This window comes from Saimiri boliviensis, chromosome 1 (assembly GCF_048565385.1).
Source record: "Saimiri boliviensis isolate mSaiBol1 chromosome 1, mSaiBol1.pri, whole genome shotgun sequence".
NCBI lineage: Eukaryota > Metazoa > Chordata > Mammalia > Primates > Cebidae > Saimiri > Saimiri boliviensis.
Genome location: NC_133449.1, coordinates 279643744 through 279665456, shown reverse-complemented (window position 1 = coordinate 279665456; position 21713 = coordinate 279643744). Strand labels below are relative to the sequence as shown.

General features: G+C 37.2%; 1 protein-coding gene across 5 annotated transcripts in view; it reads right to left on the bottom strand.

The window, feature by feature from the left end:
* The window catches only part of CDH12 (cadherin 12), a 1124818-nt gene that overhangs the window by 327376 nt on the left and 775729 nt on the right, over positions 1–21713 (bottom strand). For 4 of the 5 annotated variants that reach the window (XM_074386961.1, XM_074386957.1, XM_074386965.1 and 1 more), the window contains one exon: positions 16382–16798. In XM_074386961.1, coding sequence (XP_074243062.1) covers positions 16382–16612 — 231 coding nt within the window. In that variant the 5' untranslated portion in view covers positions 16613–16798. Of the gene's footprint in view, positions 1–16221; positions 16799–21713 lie in introns of those variants that run through there. The other variant, XM_074386971.1, reaches the window with a different exon arrangement.

The following is a 21713-nucleotide window of genomic DNA, read 5'->3' as shown; positions in this document are numbered from 1 at the left end:
TTTGCATTTTTAAAACAAGATGTGAGTTTTCCCATTTCTGTCAACTCAGAAGGAGAGGATTACCTCTGAATTTCAGTAGTGTAACACATTAGACAGAACTTGAGACGTACTTCTAGGAAGATTGAGTTGGTATTGTGAACCTTGAATCACAAATGAATGGGAATCACCCTGATATTAAAAGCTCAGTCTTTAAAAGTAAACTGCATGATGAAAACTCCATTATGGGTTTCTCCAAAACCTACATGACTTGAGAACCAAATAAAAGAATGAACAATTGAATAAACAAATACATATTAAGCCACGAAAATTACATTTAAAATATATTAGTATATTTTTGTGATACAATTTGCATTTTTGTTGGGTCCAAATACTCATCCTAATATTAAGTGTGAATCAAGAAAAATTTCCAAATAGACAAATGATCTCTGCAATACAAGTGTTGTAACTATCATGGTGCTTCTATTTTTTTTCTGGCTTATTTTTTTCTAATATGAAATCACATTATACATATAATTACAAAAAACTGAAATTTTATTGCCACTGCCTTGACCCCACTATGCAACAAACCTGAATGTTCTGCACATGTACCCCAGAAGCTAAACTGCAATGATATATATAAAATCATATATATATGTATGTGTGTGTGTGTGTGTGTGTGTGTGTATAGATACATAGCATATTTTTATTGTTAGGTCTTTTTAGATTTTAGTGTTTATAGTTTCATCCTGGTTTCTCTTGGGTTTTTTGTTTATAAGTACCCTTCTCTCATTTATTGCACAGACCCTATACATACACAATGACAAATCAATTTGATCATCTGCGCCTCTTCTCTTTTGGGATTCTTGCTGGTGAGAAATATCATGCATTGCTGATTGGTTCTCCTTCTTTAATATATTTTAAAATGTTACTTCCCTTGAGTCTTAATAGTAAACTAGTACTTCTTTCTTTTAAAAGACTAACCAATCACTTTCCCTTTACATCTTACTGGGCCTAGTATTTTTGTGACAATTAATTTTATGTGTCAGTTTTGCTGGTCCAGGGCACCTAGAATATTTGGTCAAATACTAATATAGATTATTCTGTGAAGGTGTTTTTTTTTTTTTTTTCTTTAATGAGATTAACATTTAAATTGGTGGACTTTGAGTAAAACAGGTTAGATGGGCTTCATTCAATTAGTTGGAAACCCTAATAAAACACACATACTTCTTCCAAGCAAGAAGGTATTCGGCCAGCAGACTGTCTTTGGGTTTGGAACTCTCTCTGGGTTTCCATTCTACTGGCTTATACTGCAGATCGAACCTGCTTCTTCATGAATGCATGAGTTAGTTTCTTAAAATCTCTCTCGTATATCAGAAATGGACTCATCCAATTGTGGAGATACACACACACACACACACACACACACACACACACACACACACACACACTGTTGACCACTGAGCAACACAAGTTTGAAGTTCAGGTGTCCACATATATGTAAATATTTTCATTAAATATAGCCAGCTTTCTGTATTGGTGGCTTCTACACCTGCACTCAAATGTGCATCAGAAATACCCTATTCATGGTAAGTGAAACACACATATCTGGAAGTTCAACTTTCTGCAGGTTCCACAGAGCTCACTCCATGACTTGAGTATGCATGGATTATGGTATCTCTGGGGATCCTAGAATGAATTCCCTGTGAATACTGAGGGAGGACTATGTATCTATATCTCTTTAGATATGAATATATACACACATATATGCACACCTATTGTTTCCTGGAGTATTTTGACGAATGTAAATTTTGGTGCAACAGAGGAATTCTGTTCTAGTGAATTCTAGAGGAACAGAATCTTAAGAATAAGTTTTCTTTATTGGTTTTGGGGTTTCTGGAAGTGGATCTTTAATATGACTAGATTTAAATACACTATTGACTCTCTTTCCAGTGGTAAAGAGAGCACTGATAGTCCATGATGTGATAGGGCAACAGAGCTATGCAGAATATCACTACTGGATTCTTCTAATCAAAAGCTTGCAAGATGCAAGCATCTGATGTCCATAATATAATATTTTTGAACATTTTTGTCTAATGATAATAAATAATCATTTAATGAATAAAATGGTCTGGTTGCTTCTAACATTACTGTACAAAGTGAAGAAAGAAAAGGATGAACTCAGGGATTTGAATTCCCAGCTCAAGTACCATGTAAGTGGCCTGTCAGTTTCTCTGTCTGCCCTGAAAGAGATCCTTATCTCCTGTAGCCACAGAAGTGAGATCGTTGAAAAAAACTTAGACTTGCATTTTGTGAGTGGCTGAATTACAAGAAAAATTGAATTCCTAGCCTATGTGTCTGCTGTTAAAGTGGGCAAAGTAATTGTAAAGAAATGGAACATTGAAAGTTGGAACGAGGATGTGTGGGAAGGCCTTGTTGAAGCTGGAGACACAGAGCTAACAATTTCTGAAAAGTTCTCTTCATTCTGTCTTGGGAGATTAACCCTGCATTGCCTAAGGAAACTATAATGGCCTTGCCTGATGCTGTTACTTCGCGACAAGGCTGAGTCTTCCCAAGACCCACCTCATCACTCTCTTTGAATCTAGTCATATAACTAGAACCAAGTCTTTGCATGGCCCTGAAGTTGAGGTGCAAGTATAACCCACGACGAGGTGCATTAAATACCGAAAGAACGACTTGAGTTTTCTAATTTAGCCAGACAGAAATCTTGAGAGCTGTCATCTAAGAATTCACTTGAGTCCTATGCATTCAACATGAAAGCAACTGTTGAAGATGAAGAAACTTCAAGGCAAGATTAACGATGAGGACAAACAGAAGATTTTGGACAGGTGTAATGAAATTATCAACTGGCTTGACAAGAATCAGACTGCTGAGAAGGAAGAATTTGAACCTCAGCAGAAAGAGCTGAAGAAAGTCTGCAATCCCATCCTCACCAAGCTGTACCAGAGTGCAGGAGGCAAGCCAGGAGGAATGCCTGGGGGATTCCCTGGTGGTGGAGCGCCTCCCTGTGGTGGTGCTTCCTCACCACCCACCATTGAAGAGGTTGATTAAGACAACACATGTATAGATGTGGCATTGTTCCACACGAGTAAAACATTGAAGGACCTAAATTTGTAGCAAATTCTGTGGCAGTTTTAAAAAAATTCAGATGCTGCTATAGTAAGTTACTGGGCATTCTCAATACTTAAATATGGAACATATGCACAGGGGAAGGAAATAACATTGCACTTTATAAATACTGTATTGTCAGTGGAAAAGGCATTGTCTTAAGCTATTTAAAATAGGCATCATAAAAAAAGAAATATGGGGAATATATGTGGGAATATATATATAGGGTATGGGATAAAGGCAGAAGAAACACAAAGTTGGATTGGCAGAATTTATTGATAGGGCTCAAGAAGCAGAGACTCTGCATTTAAGGTTGCAGCTTGGGGAATTAGAAATAACTTCAGCGGTTTGTTTGTTTGGTTAACTGAAACATGGAACAAAAGTTTGCCCATAGTAAATGAATTTGAAATGTTAGACCTGGGAAACTACAGAATAAAAAATTCAAAGGCCTAGGGAGGTTGGTAATGCTTCAGTGGGTTTCTTATTTATACCTACTTATCCACTCTGGGAGGGGCCAGAGGACACAACTTTCACCATCATGGAGATAACCTGGTTTGTGAGGGGACCCCCAGCATCCCAGTGATCACTCAGCTGTGGAGGCCAGAACTTACAGTGGGAACTGTTGCCACTGAACTGGGAAATGTAAATGCAGTAGGAATCACTGGATCCTGGATGACAGGGGCCTTGTGGCAGCACTCAATGGCCAAGGTAAGGTTGGCATGCTTACCAGTAAATAGCAGTCAAAAGAGCAATCAGAATGCTATGACTTGTGGAAATTCCTGGCAATGGCTAGGGAGTCATCCTGCTCCTAGAAATGAAATACGTAGGAAGCCTATTAAATTATTATTTGATCTGTATGAACAGAAAATTTCTAGGTCAGGTACACAAAGTCTGACCTGAATCATAAAAACAGAGAATCATTCCCCTCAATCAGTTTCAGACTTGAATCAGTTTATAGACTCAAAATCCCTTGAATGAAAGTGAGGCTGAGATGTTTTGAGAAAGGATCCCAATACACTTACAAAAATTTATACTGTTAATCTTTCAATTTTTAAAAAAACTTTCCATAGGTTTTTGAGAAACAGATGGTATTTGGTGACATGAGTAAGGTCTTTGGTGGTGATTTGTGAGATTTTGGTGTACCCATTACCCTAGCAGTATATATACACTAAACCCAATGGGTAGTCACCCCGTTTTCATCCTTTACCCCATCCCCAAAGGGACCTATCACTTTTTATCAGGATGACTGTACTTTGGGAAAAAGGAAATAATCAGACCTTTTGGGGACTACTGGATATTAGCTCTCGACTGACATAAATTCTGATACCCAAATTGTCACTGGGTTTACCAGTTAGCATAGAGACTTATGGAGGTCAGCTAATCAATAGAGTTCAGCTCAGGTCCACCTCAGTGGAACCAGTGGCTCCCCAACTCATTCTGTGATTACTACCATAGTTCCGGAATGTACATTTGTATACGCAGCAGCTGGCAGAATCCCCACACTGGTTCCCTGACCTGGAAGTGAGGACTGTCATTGAGGGAAATGCCAAGTGGAAGCCACTAGAGCTCCTTCTAGACAGAACAATAATAAAGCAAAGCAACATGACATTCCTGGAGTAACTGCTGAGACTATTGCCATCACCAAAGATAAAACATGCGGCGTGTCGATTCCCAACTCATCCTTATTCTACCCTCCTATTTGGTCTGTGACTAACACAGATGGATCTTGGGCATGACAGTGGATTATCATAAGCTTAGCCAGGTGGTGACTCCAACTGCAGCTGTTGTACCAGATGTGGTTTCATTGCTTGAGAGAATTAGCACATCCCCTGGTACCTGGCATGATGCTTTGGATAACAGCACATACATTTTCTCCATTCCTGTTGGTAAAGACCACCATTAGCAGTTTGTTTCTAGTGGCAAGGTCAGCAACACAGCTTCATTGCTCTGCCTCAGGGGTATTTTCACTATTTAGTCCTATGTCATAATTCACTTCACAGGGATCTTGATTACCTTTCCCTTCACAAGATATCACACAGGTTCATTAACATGAAAAACAGGATGCTGCTTGGATCTACTGAGCAAGAAGCAGCAACTACTCTGTGTGTTTGGTGAAACACCTATTTACAAAGGGTGTGGGATACAAATCTGACAAAAATGTGTTGCCAGGTACCTCAGTGAAATTTGTGGGGGCCTAGTAGTACGGGGCATATTGAGATGTCCCTGAAAAGGTGAAGCTAAGTTCTTGCATGTTGTCCCTCCTACAACCTCACGAAAGAGGCACAACACTTAGTAGATCTTTTTAGATTTTGGAGGCAACATACTTTGCATTTGGGTACCTTACTCTGGTCCATTTACTGAGTGATGTGAAATGCTGCTGATTTTGAGTGGGGACCAGAACAAAAAGAAGTCTCTGACATAGAGCAGGTTACTTTGTAGATTGTTGTGCTATTTAGGCTACAAGATCCAGCAGGTCCAATGCGGGGCAGTAGTTGAAGTGTCAGGAATAGATAGGATGCTGTATGGTATCTTTGGTTGGACTAATTTGGTGAATTACAGCACAGGCCCTTAGGATTTGGGAACAAAGCTTTGCCCCCTCTGTGGACATCTTCATAGGATATGAAGTATTTTCCTTCCAAAGATATTCTCCTTTTTAGAAACAATGACCACCTGCTACTGGGCCTTACAAAGAACTGAACACTTAATCATGGTACACTAACTTCCCATGTGAGCTGAGCTGCTTATCATGAACCATGTGCTACTTGACCCAGCAAGCCATAAAGTTGGGTGAGAAAAGCAATACCCTATCATCAAATGAAAGTGGTATATATGAGATCAGGCCTCAGCAGGCCCTGGAGGCAAAAGTAACTGATGTGAAGAAGAGACCCAGATGCCCCCATTCCTGCCACATGCTCTTTTCTCTCTCAGCCTCTGCTATGGCCTCATGAGGCCTCATGAAGTGTTTTCTATCAGCTGAGAGGGAAAGAGAAGACTTGTGCCTGTTTTATAGATGGTTCTTCATGATAAGCAGGCACCACTTGAAATCACACAGCTGCAGTATTAGAGGCCCTCTGGGACACTCCTGAAAGACCGTGGTCAGGGGAAATCCCCTCAGTGGACAAATCCTTGAGCAGTGCACCTGGTTTTTTATTTTGCACAGAATTAGAAATGGGCAGATATGAGATTATATATCAGTTTGTGGACTGTGGCCAAGGAGTTGCCTGTATGGTCAGGGACTTCGAAGGGACATGATTGGAACATGAATGACAAAGAGTTCTGGGGAAGAGGTACAGGGATGAAACCTTCTGAATGTGCCAAAAACTATGAAGGTATTGGTGTCCTCTGTAAATGTTTACAAAACGGTAAGATCAGCAGAGGAAGATATTCATAATCGAGTGGATAGGATAATCTATTCTGTGGATACCAGTCAGCCTCTTCCAGTAGCCCCTCCTGTCATCACCCAATGTGCTCATAAATACAGGGGTCACAGTGGCAAGAGACCAACAACACACAGACTTCCACAAAGCTGACCTGGCTATAGCCACTGCTGAGGGCCTAATATTTCAGCAGAAGAGACCAGTAGTAAGTCCGCAATATGGCACCATTCCCCAAGGAAATGAGCCAGCAACCTGCTGGCAGGTGGATTTCACTTGACCACTTTCATCATGGAAGGAGCAGCATTTCGTTCTTACTGGAACAAATACTCTGGATGCAGATTTTCCTTCCCAGCATGTAATGCTTCTGCCAAAACTACCATCTGGGGACTATAGAATACCTTATCTACCATCCTGGTCTTCCACACAGCATTGCTTCTAATCATGACATTCACTTCACAGCAAATCAAGTACAGTAATGAACCCATGCTCACGGAACTCACTGGTTTGACCATGTTTTCCACCAGTTCAAAGTAGTTTGCTTGAAAGAAGGGTGACATAGCCTTGTGAAACCTCAATTACAGTGCTGTCTAGGTGGCAATCTCTTTCAGGGCTCAGGCAAGGTTCTCTAGGGGGCTGTAAATGCTCTGAATTGGCATCCAATATATGCCACCGTTTCTTCCATAGCCAGGAATTAATCTCAAGCCAGAATTCCCTGGTCTGGAATTATGAGGTAGAGATAGGTGTGACACCACTATTGCTCCTGGTGACATATCAGCAAAAATGCTGCTTTTTGACCCTATGACTTTATGCTATGCAGGCCAAGAGGTCTTAGTTCCAGGAGAGGGAATGTTTCCACCAGGACACAAAACAAAGTTTCAATTCAACTGAAGTTGAGACTGGGAACTGGAAGTTGAGACTGCCACTCAGCCACTTTGAGTTTCTCACTCCCCTAAATCAACAGGTTAGGAAGGAAATTACTATGCTGTCTGGGGTGATTGATCTTGAGTAGCAACAGGAAATTGGGTTGACCCTCCACAGTGGATGCAAGAAAGAGTGTATCTGTAATACTGGAGATTCCTTAGGGCACCTCTTATATTACCTCGTCCTGTGAATAAGTCAATGGAAAACCACAACAAACCAATATGTACAAGACTAGTAATGATCTAGATTAGACCCTTTAGAAATTAAGGTTGTATCACCCCACAAGGTAAAGAGTCAGTACCAGCTGATAGCAAAGGAAATACAAAATGAGTAATGGAAGAAGGTAGTTATAAATACAAGCTATGATACATGACCAGTTACGGAAAGGAGAGCGACCATCATTACAAGTAGTTCTTCCTTATTTTGTTATAAATATTATATATTTTCTATCTCTTTTTCTTCCCTCTTCTATCCCCTTATCATGTAACATAAAATGTACTGACTTTAATATCACTGTATTTAAGTATTGTTAATTTTACATCAAGTTGCAGGACATCAAGGTGATGCATACACTCAAGGACTTGACATCCTTCTCTGAGAAAAAGGTTTGTGTAGTTTTGGTTGCATGCAAGATAGTTATATTCTGTTAGAAGCATGATCATGTTATTCTCTCTATTTAGAGATTAGAAATGGTTTAAGGAGATGTGGATGGGTGCCAGGTTGACAAAGAGTGGACTTATGATATTTGATCAAACACGATCATAGAAGTTTCTGTGTTCTTTGGATGAGATTAATATTTATGAGTAAAATAGATTAGCCTCTATTATGTGGGTGGGCCACATTTAATCAGTTAAAGGCCTTAACTAAACAAATACTGATGTCACCTGAGCAAGAAGGAGTTCTTCCAGCAGACTGCCTCAGGCTCAGAACGCAACTCTTCCCAGGGTCCTCCAATCAGATGCCCTACTACAGATTTTGAACCTTTGCCTACACAGTCGCGTGAATAATTTTTTTAAATAATTTTTTGTTCCATGTAAATTTTAATAGTGTTTTTCTAATTCTGTGAAGAATGTCAATGGTAGTTCAATGAGACTAGAACTGGATCTATAAATTACATTGGGCAGCCATAAAAAGAAACAAGATCAGGTTCTTTGCAGGGACATGGAAGGAGCTGGAAGCCATTATCCTCAGCAAACTAACACAGGAACAGAAAACCAAACGCTACATGATCTCACTTATAGAAGGGAGCTGAACAACGCAAACACATGGACACAGGGAGGGGAGCAGCACACACTGCGGCCTGTCAGGGGTGCAGGGGGAGGGAGAACTTCAGGATAAATAGCTAATGCGTGCAGGCTTTAATACCTACGAGATGGGTTGATAGGTGTAGCAAACCAGCACAGCATGTTTACCTGTATTAACAAAGCTGCAGGTCCTGCACATGTATCCCGTCATTTAAAATTAAATTAAACTAAAAAATGACAAAATAGTTTACATAAAATTAAAAATAAATAAAGACTCTTTTCTCTTTTTCTAATTATATACATGTCTTGGTGGTTCTGTTTTTCTGGAGAACCCTTACTAGAACGACACCTGTAGGCTGAAGTTGAGAATATCAACAGGGCATTCCTCAGTCTCTTTCATCTATGCTTTTGACGCATCACCCATCTCTTTTTTTCTTTCTTTATGCTTTAGACAAAACCATTAAAACTATTTAGCCAAAAGTCACCTCTGGATCACTAGTTACCAAAACCAACGGAACCTTTTAAGTCATTCTTAAATTTGGCCTGTGGAGTTCAATATTTGCTGTCATTCCTTATTCTTAAAACATTTTCCTGGTTTATCTTCCATGACACTATCTGTGCCTCCCGTTTGCATCTTACTAATTAGATGTATCTAATTCTTCTTCATCTGCTTTGCAATTAAAAATCAGGGTTCTCTTACATTCTCTGTAATTTTTCCTAGAGTGTATTAACCACTCGTGATTTTAACTACCGTCTATATTCCAATTACTCTTTTCTGAACGCTAGGTTAATGTATGTAAATATTTATGACAAACTACATCTGTGTACTTCTAAGTAGCTAAGGGCATAGGATATCCAACACCAATTATTTCATTTCTTACTTGAGTCCCAAATCTGCAAGGGATACTAATAAAACAGAAGTCAAAAATCTGTGTCATTTTTTATTCTTCCCTTTCTTTTATTCTCTGCATGTAATTAACCACTCATTTCTGCAGATTTTTGCCTTCATAATATTTCTCAAATTTGTCTCATCTTTTACATTGCCATGATCAATGGATCTTGAAATTTTTCATTATCTCTTCACCTTTCAAATATTCAACACTAATTTCCCATTTTCTTTACTATACTTTCTACACAAGCCTATTGCATTTTTTTCCTGCAGATGCTCTTCCTATCTCTATTCCTGTTTCCCCATCTTCAACGCATCTCTTATTTGACTGTCTGATTGGTTATTCTAGAATGCAATTCCGTTAATATTAAGCCCCAAAACAAGGCACTTTATGGGTCTTTATACTTTTAAGAACAAATACTAATCATCTGGGTATGAGAATTGAACCTTTCCACACTTTCTGTATTTATTTCACTCTAAGTACTTGGCTTTACACTCTGACTATACTGAAATATGGCCACTCAGGCTCACCTTGAAGTTTCAAGCCTCTGCGCTTACGAAAACTTTCCCCTATGTTACCACTTTTAGAAAAATTAAAGCATCCTTCAAGACTCATCTCAGGTGCTTCCTTATTTATGAGGATTTTCTTGAATTCCTCCATATTCTGGACGTAGTCATAGACCTTTGTTGTTTCCACATTTCCTAACAGCGTTTCTCTTAGAGCACTTTTAATAGAGTAGTGAAATTATTGTTAGCATTTAAGAGCCTTGCAGGATAATAAACCATAATATTTTCCGGTGCAATGGAGCTAGACCACCTGGCTTAATATGTTAGCTGAAGCATTCACTGATGTTGGACGATGGGGTTATTTAATTTTTCTGTGCCTCTATTTTCTGATATGCAAAATAGCACTAATAAGAAGATCACTCATAGTGCTGTTTTGCAGATATGTAAGTATATGTTTGTAAAGCAATTAAAATGGTGCCCAAAGGAAGCACTCAGTAAAGTTTAACTTTTATAACTGTAATCTAGAGATCTTCATAGTTATATTTATTGCCACAGGCTTAATACCCTCTTATGTTGTAATGTATTCATCATAAAATATAGGTTAAATAAATAAATGTCTCTGAAACTAGGGTTTATATATGTTTTACTTTTTAATCTTTTTGCCATTTTAAAGAATTTAGATTTAAGAATTTCTACTAACTGGGATTTACCTGAAATGAAAAATCAATTTCCTAAATTATTCTTCCGGGACAAAATTGACAGCATTTCCTGGATACATAACTTGGAGGCTATGAAAAACTTAGTACTACACAGACTTAGGTTTGCAATTATCTATGTTGGTTTAAGCATAAATCATGTTGGTGTGTGTATGCACGCTTGGGCACATGTATATGTATGTCTGTAATAATACAGGTGTTTTGTTGCCATTAGTTTGAACTACTGGTAACATATGAAGTACAAATTTTTGCAGATAAAGTTATTTTATTTCTTACTATACAGTATGAAAACTTATACTTATCTAAGTAATGTGTTTTGAGGAAAGCTTTCCCTCTGTATACCCTTGTGATCTATTTGTATAGAAAGTAAAATAACTTTTGTTACAAATAATAGCACAGTTTGTGTTTTCTTGCAAGGATATCAACATTAACATCTGCTTTTTAAAATATAATGGTTGTGAAGCTAATGTCCACTTAGTCACTCAGTTGCCTCTACCAATTTCTACATGAATACATTCTTTTAGACTTGAATGTGAGAAAATCAACTGGTCCCACTTCAGCAAAGTCTCAGGATACAAAATCAAGGTGCAAAAATCACAAGTATTCCTATACGCCAATAACAGACTAAAACAGAGCCAAATCAAGAACGAACTGCCATTTACAATTGCTACAGAGAGAATAAAATACCTAGGAATACAACTAACAAAGAATGTAAAGGACGTCTTTGAGGAGAACTACAAACCACTGCTCAATGAAATAAGAGAGGAGACAAACATATGGAGAAACATTCCATGCTCATGGTTAGGAAGAATCAATATCATGAAAATGGCCATACTACCCAAAGTAATTTATAGATTCAACACTATCCCCATCAAGCTACCAATGACCTTCTTCACAGAACTGGAAAAAACCACCTTAAACTTCATATGGAACCAAAAGAGAGCCTGCATAGCCAAGTCAATTCTAAGCAAAAAGAACAAAGCTGGAGGCATCACACTATCTGACTTCAAACTATACTACAAGGCAGTAGTAATCAAAACAGCATGGTATTGGTACTAAAATAGAGATATAGACCAATGGAACAGAACGAAGGCCTCAGAGGCAATGCCACACATCTACAACCATCTAATCTTTGACAAACATGACAAAAACAAGCGATGAGGAAAGAATTCTCTGTTTAATAAATGATGTTGGGAAAACTGGCTAGCCATGTGCAGAAAGCAGAAACTGGACCCCTTCCTTACACTAAAATTAACTCCAGATGGATTAAAGACTTAAACATAACACCTGAAGCCGTAAAAAAACCTAGAACAAAACCTAGACAAAACCACTCAGGATATAGGCATAGGGAGAACTTCAAGACTAAAACACCAAAAGCATTGGAAACAAAAGCCAAAATACACAAATGGGATGTAATTAACCTCCAGAGCTATCCATCTGGCAAAAGGCTAATATCCAGAATCTACAAAGAACTGAAATAGATTTACAAGAAAAAAAACAAACAAGCCCATTCAAAAATGGGTGAAGGATATGAACAGATACTTTGCAAAAGAAGACATATACAAAGCCAACAAACATATGGAAAAATGTTCATTATCACTGGTCATTAGATAAATGCAAATCAAAACTGCATTGAGAAACCATCTCATGCCAGTTAGAATGGTGATCATTAAAAAATCTGGAGACAACAGATGCTGGAGAGGAGGTGGAGAAATAGGAACACTTTTACACTGCTGGTGGGAGTGTAAATTAGTTCAACCATTGTGGAAGACAGTGTGGCGATTCCTCAAGGACCTAGACATAGAAATTCCATTTGACCCAGCAATCCCATTACTGGGTATATATCCAAAGGATTATAAATCTTTCCATTATAAGGACACCTGCACACGAATGTTCACTGCAGCACTGTTTACAATAGCAAAGACCTGGAACCAACCCAAATGCCCATCGACAATAGACTGGACAGGGAAAATGTGGCACATATACACCATGGAATACAATGCAGCCATCAAAAAACGATGAGTTTGTGTCCTTTGTAGGGACATGGATGAACCTGGAAACCAACATTCTCAGCACACTGACACAAGAACAGAGGATCAAACACCACATGTTCTCACTCACAGGTGGGTGTTGAACAATGAGAAAACATGGACACAGGGAGGGGACCTAGAGGAGGGACAGTCGGGGGTGGGGAGTTGAGGAGGGATAACATGAGGAGAAATGTGAGATACAGCTGATGGGAAGGAAGGCAGCAAACCACGTTGCCATGTATGTACCTATGCAACAATCTTGCATGTTCTTCACATGTACACCCAAACCTACAATGCAGTAAAAGATATATTTAGGTAAAAAAAAAAAAAAAAAAAGAAAAAGAAAAAAGAAAATCATTTGGTCTCCAAAAATGTGGAGTTGACAATGGGAACTGTACAAATTAATGATTCCCATATATGCTCTTTCGACGAAGAACCAGAAAGGCATATTTCAGGCTAAAGATAGGACAGTTGATCTTTGAACAATGTAAGTTTGAACTGCACAGGTTTACTTTATATGGATTTTCTTCCACCTTTGTCACCTCTGAGACAGTGAGACCATCCTTCCTCTCTTCTTCCTCCTCCTCAGCCTATGCAATATAAAGATGATGAGGATGAAAATCTTTATGATGATCCACTTCCACTTAATGAATAGTAAATGTATTTCCCTTCCTTGTGGTTTTCTTAATAATATTTTCTTTTCTCTAGATTACTTTATTGTATGAATCCAGTATATAATACATATATACATATATAAACATAATATGTTTATGTTGTATGTATTATAACATATAATTATGTTTTGATTGACTAGGCTATCAGTAAAACTTCCGGCCAACAGCATGCTATGAGTAGTTAAGTTTTAGGGCAGTTAAGGTTGCACTTGGATTTTCAACTGTGGTGGGGAGAAGTCAGTTCCGCTAACCCCCAAGTTATCCAAGGGTGAACTGTACCAGTTGACAGTTTTCCTTGGCATTTTGGCATTAGTTCTTTTCTTTAGTTCTGCGTTCTGTATTATTTATAATACTTTGCTTTTCTATGAGTAATCTCAAAGTTCTTTCTGGAATGAGTGGAAGTATAAATATATTTATATATTTATGCACACATATATAATAGATTAAATTGGTCCCCATGTTATCATATTTCTATTCTCAAATCAAGAAGCATCAAGACAGAGTTAATTAAAATTTAATTAGTTTCCTGATAGGAAAAAAATCTTGGCAAACATTCTTTAACCCGCATTAGAAATGTACATTGCTTGAGAACCATGGGTGTTCATTACCCATTACCAATGTGGAGCCATGTACCAGTGAAAACAATGCTGATTAAATGTAATAATAGGTTGAATATTAGACTTACTCCTTTTTAATTACACTTATAACTACTAGTTCATCTTTTAAATAAACTGAATGAATTCTACACTGTTATAGCAATTATAAAAGTGGAATTTCAGAGTGTCAGAAAAATACTTGCATATACAATCCCATAGACTGTTTGGGGAGGTGTAATGCTACAGCTATCTAGGTTTGAATAAAAGTCAGGTTTTTTTTAAAAAAATCTAATTTCAAATTTATTACCTCCAATTCTAGAAATTAAGGTCGATGGATCTTCTCTAATTAAAAACTGAGAATTTGTCAGGAATCTCAATATGATGCCCAGCTTCTATCATAAACAGAATTGGGAAAACTGGTATCTTTGTTCCAGAGTTTTAGACTGTTACTGTTCCATTTGTCTTAAATTTCAAAATTCCATTCTTAAATTAAATAAAAAAACACAAGTGTAGAAGAACTACATGAAATTATCTTAACATAGAAATGTTTTAGTGATTGTTACATTCCGCAGTCATATTTAAGGAATTATACAAGGAGAAGCTTTATGCAGTAACCTCAGGGGACTTCCATATTTTTGACTGACTTCCTCAAAATTTTCTAAGACTTCTGCGCCTAGGGCTATTTGTTGGCAGAAATGTGATCTGAGAAGGGTGTTCTGGTTTGGGCTGGAACTGTTTGGGTCTCAGTGTCCAATTATCATTTGGGGGTCTCTTTGACATTCTACTCAACCTACGGGTTCATAGGTACCTTGTGGCTCTTCAGAGATTGCACTATTGTGTTGTCTGAGTGCCACTTGAATACACCCTGACTCCTGGTAAGCAGACTGTCAAGGAGATAGTTCCTGCTTAATATTGTGTGTGTGTGTGTGTGTGTGTGTGTATGCGCGTGTGTGTGTGTGTCTGTGTGTGTGTGTGTGTGTATTTGTAAGATCTTTGAGATTGGACTACCAGAATTGTACTTATAGACTGATTTGATTTGGGGTGACTCAATTTTCAAACATAGATAGGTGCCCTACAAAAATCATTTGCCTGGGGCCACATACACCTCAGTGGAAACTCTGGTTGTATGTTCCCTTTTAACAAAGATTCTATTTAAAAAGCTTTTCTATGGTATCATTTAATATCTTTTAAATTCATTTCCACAAGGCAATTTTTAAAAAAATGTGGTAGAATAATTCAGACCTTAAATGAATAGTCTTCCTTTGACCTCATATGAAAAATCATATAACCTATTATGTATCTCTTTAGCTTATGTTTTCAGAAACTCAAGTGATTTGCTGCTGAAGATCTATTTCCATTTTTAAACATTCTTCCTACTATAGTTATTCATTTGTGCAATTGCATTCATTTTAAACTCTCCAAAAGCATCTATTTTTTTAATGAAAGCCCATGACAACATCTTTAAAAAATGTGAAAAGAATTCACAAAATCAAAATAAAATATAATGCTTATTTTTTTGTGGGAAACTTCTTTGGTGTGATGGACAAGTTATACTCTTCTAGACTTGGGTGAAAAATTTCATGAAAAAAATAAGCAGTAAAGGATAACTGTGCTGAAACAGATAGTTGCCACCAAGTATTTTGTGAAAAAAATTAAATTTCCATAAAGTTGCAATAAGATTGTAAAATTGTATGCTCTGTTGATGTGTACATATTTGGGTTTCAAAATGTATTACATCAGCCATAAATACACTTATAAATATCTGCTGAACATATAGAAATGATAAAGCTTAACCACACCAAGTCAAATACTTCAGAACCACAATCCAAATGGTGTATCATATTTAAACGGGAAAGAATAAGGAGCACATTCTTGTCATTAAACAACACCTGGATGACTTTAGATTATTTAGGCCTGGTGATTTGTCTCTGTGTCTCTTGTTGCTAAACAGCTCCAATCTGTCCATGAGCAATAAAATGATATAACTATACTTATACTATACTTCTAACTATGGTTATAATTATACTTAGTATCATTTTCACATTTTAACTTCATGCCTTCAGCAGACAATGCCAAACATTGAACAAAATATATGCTATTTTCATTAAAATGATCAGAAAGAATGAAAGGAAAGAGGGTTTAAATGATATTCTGAAGCTTACCCGGGCCATTGAGTCAGGAAGATAAAACAGGTCTCTTGGATTTCAATTCCAGTGTTCTAGTCACTGGTTTGTTCAACTCCTGTGCAAAAAATCCATACAAAATACACAATGCACATTCCCCCTTCCTATCAAGTGCTTGTCAAAAGAAACACGCCATTACCTTTCCCACATACTGAGGCTCGGAGCCCATGTATTCTTCCAGCACAAAAAATTGATTCCATACCCAGCCACGTTTAACTCGTTGGAAATGTGACCGTTGTCCTGGCAGATGGATAACATTTTCTCTTGGCTCCGTGGCTAAAGTCTGCTGTGGCTGTGGTTGTAGTGGTGTTAGGAGACCTCCATCAAACAGAACCCAGAGAAGCAGGGATAAACAGTTCCTTGTAAGCATTGGCAAAGTCTTTCCTACAGCAGAGTAATAAAAACTCCAACACTTAACGTAGAATTGTGGAATCCAGGTTTGAGGGGTCTGTGGCCTCCACTGCTTAACTTCTTATTTTATTGCAGAAATGATAATGCAGGCATTAATCCTTTTGATGAAAAGGCTTCTGCTGTATTATATTCCATCTAAAGGGACCTATAAGATAGATTAACAAAGATACATTAAATTAGTAAAATTACATGACGACATTCATCACAAGTCTCATTGTATCTGCCAGCATTTAAGGAAACCAAGAAGAAAGACTATAAAAGAGTTTTATTAGTAAGTGGACACTGCTATTCAACATTTTAACTTGGATAAACTATCTGAGTTTTTTACAGACTTGAGAAAATATTAGTTACAATGAATCAAAAGGTGCATTATAAACAGAAATGAGGTTTTTAAAAAATTGGCTAATCATTTTAAGGAGAAAAATACAGATCACTATTTTAATCATAAGTTAGAGAAGGATTTTGTAACTTCAGCATTATTATTATCTTAGACTTGATAATTCATTATTGCTGGGAAGCTATTTTGTGCATTTTAAGATTTCTAGTAGGATCTTTTTCTTCTACTTAATAGATGACAATAGCACCCCTGCGCATACCTGATTTGTGACTAGAAAAAAGTATCTCCAGACATTGCCACATATCCCCTGGGGGAGCAAAATATGCTAAAATTAAGAACCACAATATAGAAAATAAAGAAAACACAATTTTTAAAAAGCTTTTATAGCCTGGATATAGCAGAAACACAGACAATGTGAGAATTACTTTATAGACGGGTTGCAACTCAGAGAAAACCTAGATCCCTACCAGATAGACAACTTTTACTCTGCATTTAGGTAAAATGAGTTTTGAGCTGTTCCTTTTAACAAGCATTTTTAAATTCACTTATCTAAAATTCATTGAGTGTCCATAATGCACTGTCTTTAATTATATAGTAGATAAGAAAACAGATGCGATCTTTGCCTCTCTAAAATCACAAACAGAAATAAACAGTTAAATAAGTAACTGAGGGCAAATTATGCCAATGGGGAAAAAACAAAGCAAACAAGAATATCCTGAAGGTAAAACCCAAGTTAGCAAAAGCCTGTTTTAGGTGACAATTGCACTGAGGGCTAGAGGAATAAAAGCATTCCTATAATTCCTATAAAATGTGCCTCTAGAACCAGGGTGGTTTTAGGCATTTGTCACTAGGGGCACAGTGCTTCGAGCCTATAATGTTTCTAAGGGCCAAAAATGTTGGAAGCCAGAAAATATATGTAATGCTTCCAAAACAAGAGAACTAAAATCAGAATCAATGCATGTTTAATTAAATGCCTATAAAACATGGCATTTTTATCAACTAGTCAGCTTCAGTCCAGATCAATGTATATTCACTTATGTGTAATGTAATAAAAATGTTTAATGAGGTCTTCATAAATATTGAAATTTAAACATTAAATGTGGAAGTAGTAATTCACCATACTTGAGATAAGGTGTGAGATGGGGAGTGTCCAAAAGTTATTCTCTGAAAGCATTTTATAGGGCAAACCTAAAAAAATTAAAATAATAAAATTGGGTATAATTTTTTTCTTTTTTATACGAATGTAAGTGTAACTGTTAGATATTGACAAAAACATAAGTAGTCCATATTTTTTGCATCTTTTCATTCTGACAAAATAATGTTTATAAAACATTTGGATCTGCATTGTCCAATATGGAAACCACTAGTCATATATGCCTATTTACTTGAAATTTGGCAATTTGCGATCACAATGTGCTCTACTTTTAAATTATACCTTGAATTTCAAAGATAGTACAAAAAAATAACAGGAAGTCATAATCTCTTATTTTTTTATTACTTGACATGGTGATATTTTGGATATATTAGAATAAGTAAATACACATTAAGAAAATTAATTTTCCTATTTCCTTCGAATTTTTTATTTGCCTACTAGAAAATTAAAATTCGATATGCAACTCACATTTACATTTTGAATTATTTTCTATTGGACAGCACTGACTTAGACGATACAGTTTAAATCACAAACTGCTATTTCAATTTAAGCAATTTATTTTTAACATTCAAAGTCAAATATCTAACATGAACTGCATCAGGTTGGGGTAAAAATACATTAGAAACTCAGAGAAACTTTTGCATCTATTTCAGTAATGTGCAAGCATGGTAATGCATTGCTTTCTCATTTTTTTTTTAAGTTTAAATAGCAGGGATTAACTTCCAAGGTGTTTTAATTTCTTGATTTTGTTGTTGTTGTTGTCGTTTCTTTCGTGTTTCATCCCATACTCATATCAATCCTATTCCAAGCATATCAGTTCAGATTGGGAGGTACACATAAAAAGAAAAATGGGTGACAGAAACTCTGACTTTCCAAATCTATTAGAATATGTCATTAGGTTTCATGTCTGTCTTCCTGTTCTATTAAAATTTCTTTCACTATTTTCAGGATGTGAGGTATTGACACTCAGATTTTAGAGAACTCTAACATCTAAGGTCATCTCTCAAAACAAGTGTCTTTTTATTGTATATCAGAGAATTTTGAGGTTGGACATGTGACTACATTAATCATCATTGCCCTCAGTCTGGTTCAAATTCTCCTTCTCCCTTAGAAGTCCAAGGTGTCTAAAATCTGAGTCGTGGGCCCCTACTAGAGTAATCTTTTAGACATTTTCATTCACCCACATCATTCTCCATATGTCGGTTGTGCTAGGATATGTGTCTATAGTGTAGGTAAATTAGTGAGCAAGTGATTGGGAAATAGAGAGAAATGTGAATTTAACATGCAAAGTGCAGTAGTCCCCACTTATTTGTGAAGGATTTGTTCTAAAACCCCCAGGAGATGCCTGAAATTAAGGATAGTACTGAAGCTGTTATCCATCAATCAGAACATATTTCTGTTTATGTCCTCCACCCACAAATTTTATACTTTTTCCATCTTAGCAAAGCACATATCATGTACTGGGGCTGTAACTTTTGCAGTCTGGGAGATGGCACAGCAAAACTAGAAGGGATTTCTTTTTCTTTTCCTTTTCTTTTATTGCATTTTAGGTTTTGGGGTACATGTGAAGAACATGCAAGATTGTTGCATAGGTACACACATGGCAGTGTGATTTGATGCCTTCCTCCCCATCACTTATATCTGGCATTTCTCCCCATGCTATCTCTCCCCAACACCCCACCTCCCATTGTCCCTCCCCTATTACCCCCTACAGACCCCAGTGTGTGATGCTCCCCTCCCAGTGTCCATGTGTTCTCATTGTACAACACCCGCCTATGAGTGAGAACATGCGGTGTTTGATTTTCTGTTCTTGTGTCAGTTGCTGAGAATGATGGTTTCCAGGTTCATCCATGTCCCTACAACGGACCTGAACTCATCATTTTTTATGGTGGCATAGTATTCCATGGTGTATATATGCCACATTTTCCCTGTCCAGTCTATCATCGATGGGCATTTGGGTTGGTTCCAGGTCTTTGCTATTGTAAACAGTGCTGCAAAGAACATTCATGTGCATATGTCCTTATAGTAGAAAGATTTATAATCCTTTGGATATATACCCAGTAATGGGATTGCTGGATCAAATGGAATTTCTATATCTAGGTCCTTGAGGAATCACCATACTGTCTTCCACAATGATTGAACTAATCTTTTTCTTTCTTCACAATTTCAGGGAGAGATTTATTCTTACCCTAGCAACCTCAGCATATAATTTATTTTCTTTCCTTATTAAGTAGAGAACTTTCACCTTTTCACATAAAGGACACATCTTATGGCTTCTCTTTGGCATATCCAAATTGACAGTATCACTATTCTTGCAATTTGGAGCCACAATAAAGTAAGATAAATATTAAAATCCAGTGCTTTCTTGAACATATTAAAGTATGTGCTTTCTTGCACATATTAAAAACCAGTGCTTTCTTGAACATAAGAACTTGATACTGTGACAGCCAATCTGCTAACCAAGAAGGCTAAATGACTCATTGCTAGGGAGTGTCTACCGCATGAATCCACTGCAATAAAAAATGATACACATCCCAGGTGGGACAGAAGTGTATGCTGCAAAGTGTCATCAGGCTACTCTGAATGGTGCACTACTTAAAACTTATGAATTGTTTTTTTTTTTTAAGTTTCTAGTTAATATTTTTGGACTGCAGTTGATCACCGGTTACCGAAACATGAAAAATGATGCAGGATAAGGGATGACTACTGTCGGTTTTTTTCATAAGCCAATTCACCAACACATCAACAGTGCACCAGGAAACAGCAGCAGCTAAATGCAAAATATCGTAATAAAGCTGAAGTTAACTGGAGCCACAGAGGCATTCAATGTAGAATATGATGCCCATTTCCCTCAGGCCCACATTCTGTTCTTACTTTGGCTCCTGTTGGTCACAAATGCAATCATACTATGCTGTGTTTCTTCCATATTTTTGTGCATTTTTCTCTCAGAATAGGCTGAACTTTATTTGTATCCATGTTATCAAATTACCTTCTTTTTGTAAGTGTCAAATTTTATATTTACTACGTATTTATTTAGCAATAGTTTATTTTTTGCTGGTATTTTTATTAGGATGGGGATTCCTAATGGTGATTGCATAGGTTTGGGGGATCTGCACATACCTTTTTATTCTATGAGACCTATTGTTTTCATAAGAATTTTGCAGAATGCAAAGCTTTTAAAAAAACTCGCCTATCACTCTGTAGCAGAAATACCTGTAATTAAAAGCATAAAACTTTCTCCTTGCACATATTAAAATCCAGAACTTTTGGGCCGGGCATGGTGGCTCAAGCCTGTAATCCCAGCACTTTGGGAGGCCGAGGCGGGTGGATCATAAGGTCAAGAGATCGAGACCATCCTGGTCAACATGATGAAACCCCGTCTCTACTAAAAATATGAAAAATTAGCTGGACGTGGTGGTATGTGCCTGTAATCCCAGCTACTCAGGAGGCTGAGGCAGGAGAATTGCCTGAACCCAGGAGGCCGAGGTTGCAGTGAGCCGAGATCGTGCCATTGCACTCCAGCCTGGGTAACAAGAGTGAAACTGTCTCAAAAAAAAAAAAAAAAAAAAA